Genomic DNA, 5,663 nt, shown 5'->3' with positions numbered 1-5,663 from the left:
ACAGTCCAACCGTTATGTATTCTGCAGTGACTGTTAAAAAATAATTAATTGCAAATCCGTTGGGGCCAAACTTTAGTTGAAATTTGCTGCTCTCAGCATCTGAGCTTCAGTGACAGCCATGAGTTTCAGCTCTCTTTGTGGTTTGGTGTCCTCGTGGTTAGTACATCATCAATTATAAACAGTGTGGGGTAATCATGAGGGACATTTTAATACGAGACAGAGCTCAAAAAAGAAAGAAAGAAAGAAAAAAACTTGTTCTTTACCAAAAGTTGCTGTATTTTTGTGCTATGTAAAAAGATGAAACCAACTCATGGGAGAAGCAGAGAGTAGTTGACAAGGTGTTTTGGACCTCAAAGCAGAGTGAAAGCAGATGGGTGAAAAAACAAACCATGCAACAGATGGACACACATATCACATGGCTAGCATAAGCATGAACATTCTACATGGTTAAAACGCTCTCAAAATGCACAACCGCTCTTGCATTCCTACATTGCCTTATCTGACAGCATAGTGCTCCAGCTATATTATCAGGAAACTGGCCCGTCTCTGATAAGATTAATTCCCATGAGCCAGTCCAAACAGGCTCTTGGCTGGGGCCTCCAAACCAAGAACATCATCCAAAACAGGGCAGATTAAAATTCACAAGCCTTCAAACATATGCTGACATAACTTGCCAAAGTCAGACTGGCTTTTATTGGACACCATGGTGGCACATACGAGCCCAGACAGAATTTCAAACTAAAAAATGTGCCGATAAATGAGATAATTAGGCTGATCCGAGATATCACAACTACACAGTCTCTAAGTTCTTGTGAACATCTCCCATCCTCCACAAACGCTAACCGAGCATGCACTGATTTCCAAGCGTAAAACCTAATATCTGAATAAGCTCCCTGTGTTAAATGAACTGCAGAACACAACAGTCCTGAGGCCTGCTGATGAAAATAGCCTACCCCTATATAAGTCATGGCAAGTTCTTTATGACTCATAAAAACACATCTAGATTATTACAGATTTTACTTAATTGAAGCATAATTATGTTTTTGACGAACATGGCTGGCTTCTTGCTATAGAAATGTAACCATGGAAACTGTGTGAATGTGTGTGGAGAGCACTGAGTGTCCAGCTTCCCATGGTGAGCGCTGAGGCATGCTGGGTAGCGGGTTTTATTTCGACATGGCTAGCGAGGAACTGCCCACATGCTCTTCTAGCTCAAAGTCCTTCTAGATACAACAGCACATGGGTGAGGACAATTTTATGAAAACTGGAAATGTACAAACTGAGTAGACTAATTTGATGCCATATGTAATGTAGAAGAGGTTAGAGAAACATCACGAGTCAGTGCTGCCACCTAGTGTACAATAATGTAACTATGAATCTTAGCATGTATAGCTATTAAACACAAGAGTGCGTATTTGCTTTCAGTGACCAGTGAGACAGTATTTTATCATATTTGGACATTTTTATGTTTCTTTGTGACTAAATTAGCAAATGAGTCTGTCTTGAAAATGAAATAAAAACTTTGATTTAAGGTCAGTTAATTGTTTTAATTGCTTTCAATGTTGGTATGCTAACTTCTGTATGCTATTTAACCAGCCAAGGAGAGCGAGTTAGACAGTTTTCAGAGAGACTACAAAGTTTGCTCTCTCGCTCAGGTGAGGTTGCTGGTCCATTTTGTGGAAGAATTGAGGCGTGGTACCGCAGACGTGGGAAAATGCAGCCTCATCACATTTCCTGGCTCTGCTAGAGAAGATGCGACTAATTAAACTGACTTTAGATCAGTCACAATGACAAAACGTCTCAGGTGGGCTGACCCAGTTTTCCTCTCAGCTAGTACACTCCCATATTATACACAAGAGGGAAAATGCAAATTTAATTTACGCTTACAGTCTTATGTACACTTCCACAACTCTTACCCTGCGTATGCAAATCTTTTTGACGTCATTCTACCTTCATAGAAACCCCCATCAACAAACAATCACACAAGCATAGTGCTGCAGGCCTGTGAATCCAGGTCCATACAACCATGCTGTGAAACAACTCACTATTTTATGTATTTGAAGGTAACTGAATAAGCACCAAGCTGCAAATGACAAAAACGTTGTCTGGAGTCACATGCTTTCTTACAGATTTGAACTGGAATGACGAGTTTCATACTAACTCACAAGCTGGAAGATTCACATTCAACTTCACATTTCTTGTGTGTCTATCACTGAGCATTGTGCTATTTAAATCAAATAGTTTCATTAGCAGCTTAAGGGATGTTCTGGATCACTAGTTAGACCAGTTTAAATGGGTGGAGTTTCTTGTAACATGACCAAAAACTGATAACCTAAAATCAATTTTTTTCCCATTCAGATCATTCCTAAACCTGCTTCTCTTTTGTATTTTGTAAACTTTCTGTATTTTATGTATCGGGTTTCAGTGTCTTTTCTAGGTCTTAATATTTATCATCATCTTATTGGAATGCATTTATTTTACAGTTTTCAATCATTTAACAAGTCCATTAACTTGGGTGAATTAATGTGAATGTCTTAAACTGAAACATAGAATGGCTTACATACAATGTATAATAAAAAAAAGAACAAAAATGTCTTGAATAAAGAGGTCAAAAGTTTTATTGTCAAAGCTATTAGCATTAGATTTCAGTAAAATTCAACTGCATTTTCAGTGTAAACCTATCTAAACCAATAGATGTAGATGACAGACGTCACATTCCTAAAACCAGTTTATAATGCTGTCAAACAACTCCAAAGTGCTTCCACACTTTTATTGCACAAAACGAAACATTAATACATTGTTTAAGATTGAAACACTATATTATCATATGATATGCAAGGAAATCTTCAATTGACTGGAACTTTAAAGTAAAAAGAGGCTACACTTTGGAGTTGTTTGACACTTTTATTGCACAAAACGAAACATTACTACATTGTTTAAGATTGAAACACTATATTATCATATGATATGCAAGGAAATCTTCAATTGACTGGAACTTTAAAGTAAAAAGAGGCTACACCATAGGAATGAGGGACAGAACTTTCAGGATCTGCAAGTCCTCAGGGTGCACGAACCCAAACTTCATTGTGCCTGTTGATCAAATCCCACGGTGCATCATATCCAGCTGCATCAAACCTGTTTTCAACAAACTCCTTTCCTGCAGCCCTGAGGTCCTCTCTAAGCTGCTGCACATTCTCTAAGGTGTCTTTATCAGATGCCACACCACTAAACGACCTGTAATGACCAGCAAAGAGAGAATGTTTAAATGAGAAAGAGTCAAACAGTTTTTGACTGTCATCCTTTCCTAAAATAACTAACCTGACGTAGACAGTACTGCCTGGTATGACTGTTTTTCTGATGGTATTATCATTGGGCTCAGGGATGTCCGCGTCAGACTGAAAGACGGAAATGGACACCTGTTGCTCCCCCATACCATCAGCTTCCTTCACAGAGACCACCACAGGCCTGGTCATAGCAATCTCCTTATCTGACAAGTAAAATTATGATTCACTATCATTATAAAATTACATTATTAAAATATGATTACCATGCTGGAATGTTTATAAAAAGTCAAATATGATCTAATCAGCACCATGAGTTTGGTGTAGCAGTAACACTAGTTAACATAAACTAACAATAAACAATATTTTTTACAGCATTTATAAATATTAGTTCATGTTAATTTGTACATCTACTAAAACACTGTGAACTAATATGAATAAACAGTGGACAATTTGTATAAACTAACACTATAAAAGTGTAATAAATGCTCAAATAATGTACAGTATTACTCCTAGTTAGTTCATGTTAACGAATGCATTATCTAATGTTAACAAATGAGACCTTATTGTAAAGTGTTACCAGTGTAGCTTACTTACTCTCGCTGTTTTGCCCTTGATTGAAATAATACAATTTCCAAAATCCATCTTTTAAATCACTGTTGCTGGTACTTGCAACATCAGTGGTAATCCAATGGCTCACTTCATAGTTGCGCTCCTCAAATCCCTGTTTATGTATTATTAACACAATGATATAAATATTTAACATAGAATAGACCAAATTTGAAATATCCCAAATGACAAAACAAAAATCGTCAGCCTACCTCATACTGTTGTACCACAGTGCACACGGGACACTCACGCCCATGACAGAACCAGGGTGCTTCCCAACATTCTGTACTTGGGAAACATACAAGTCCAACCAGGAGACACAGAACGGAAGTAGAGTCCTCGCCATTGCACTGCAAGAAGAAAAATGTTGTCACAGGTTGTTTGTTTATGGTGTTCTCCTCATCCTGTAGACACACCCCTCTACACTTCACGGAACTCTCCCTCCCATCGCCACTAAACTATCATCTAGTATGACACCAGGAAAACAATTAACCTGCTACAGGAAAGTACAGGTTTTCTTTCTTCCGTGAGACACAAAGGGGAAATGTAAAAGAAGAGTAGATCTTTTCCATGCAATTAAAATGGATAGGGCACAAAAAAGGATATACTATAAACTCCAGGGAAGCATTACAAAGCACTATGACACATATTTAATGAATGATGACTTACATGTGTGTTTGAACCCCACAGCACTGATCTATTAACTATCAGCATTGTGTCCTTGAGCAAAGCATTTCATCATTAGTAACTCCAGTAATAAGTGTACTGTAAATTGCTTTGAATAAAAGTGTCAGTTATAAGACTAATGAGTCATTATTAAACTGACTAAACTGGCAAAGTTAGGGCTTGCTTAATGTCTGGTGTCAGCTGGAATCACCAAAGTTATATAAATGAAGGGGGAAAAAAGTGGAAAATTTCCTCATAAATAATTTGGCTCTTTAATTCAAAAATAAAACTGGTAGGCTGAAGAGGCGCTCAACCGGTAAGAGCCAATAATTTACTTGAAAGTGATCCATGCAGTGTTCTTCCAGCACTAATCATAAAATAATTTTCATAATGAAAACAGCTCAGCACGCTCACCACATATCCCTTCATAAATCATACACTTTCATGACATTTAAATGTTGGCTCAGGTGAGATGTCTAAATCGCTTTCATTTTCACTTTTAGAGGAAGCTTAATTAGAAATAGATGTTCAAAATGTGCACGGATGCAGTTTATTAACAGGTAAGTTTGAGTGAGGTATAAGGTAACACAAATTGTTCTTATAAAGATGCCTCTGCTTCCAGAACCAATTTGAATAATTTGAGATGAAAGCCTGTCCTCTGACCCACATCTTAGACAATACCTGTTCAAATTAGCAACACATTTTCCAAAACAGTGTTATGTTCTGTAAACTGACCTCTGTGATGTGACACTTGCTTGACAGACCCACCTACACAGATCTTCATAGATGCATATTGTCATTCCAAACAGTTTATCCCAAACTGTTTGTGAACACTTACAATGAGTCCAGTGCCAGTGTGCACAACATAAGAGTACTAGAGTATACTAGATTATTTTTTATCCATAATAATAATAATAATAATAATAATAATAATAGCTAGACACATTTTTAACAATGACCTATAATAAATAAATAGATAAAGAGCCATCCTTTAGAACCATCCCTACAGTCTGATATTTATTAATTTTAAATGTAGTAATTATATATATATATATATATATATATATATACACACGGCCACAAATATACGGAAGCCCGGTACCAAAT

The 5,663-nt window shown here is 37.0% G+C and overlaps 1 protein-coding gene across 1 annotated transcript; it reads right to left on the bottom strand.

Moving 5' to 3' along the window:
- Positions 1–2,995: 2,995 nt before the first annotated feature.
- LOC107673856 (heme-binding protein 2-like) lies at positions 2,996–4,338 on the bottom strand. Its single transcript, XM_016467666.1, has 5 exons — positions 4,327–4,338; positions 4,103–4,240; positions 3,879–4,005; positions 3,319–3,487; positions 2,996–3,234 (listed from the first exon to the last, which is right to left on the bottom strand). Exons 1-5 carry the CDS (start codon positions 4,336–4,338, stop codon positions 3,060–3,062), a joined length of 621 nt encoding a protein of 206 aa, XP_016323152.1. The 3' UTR covers positions 2,996–3,059.
- Positions 4,339–5,663: the final 1,325 nt, after the last annotated feature.

Source organism: Sinocyclocheilus anshuiensis, unplaced genomic scaffold (assembly GCF_001515605.1).
Source record: "Sinocyclocheilus anshuiensis isolate Anshui unplaced genomic scaffold, SAMN03320099.WGS_v1.1 scaffold292, whole genome shotgun sequence".
Lineage (NCBI taxonomy): Eukaryota > Metazoa > Chordata > Actinopteri > Cypriniformes > Cyprinidae > Sinocyclocheilus > Sinocyclocheilus anshuiensis.
This window is presented reverse-complemented; position numbering and strand designations above follow the sequence as displayed.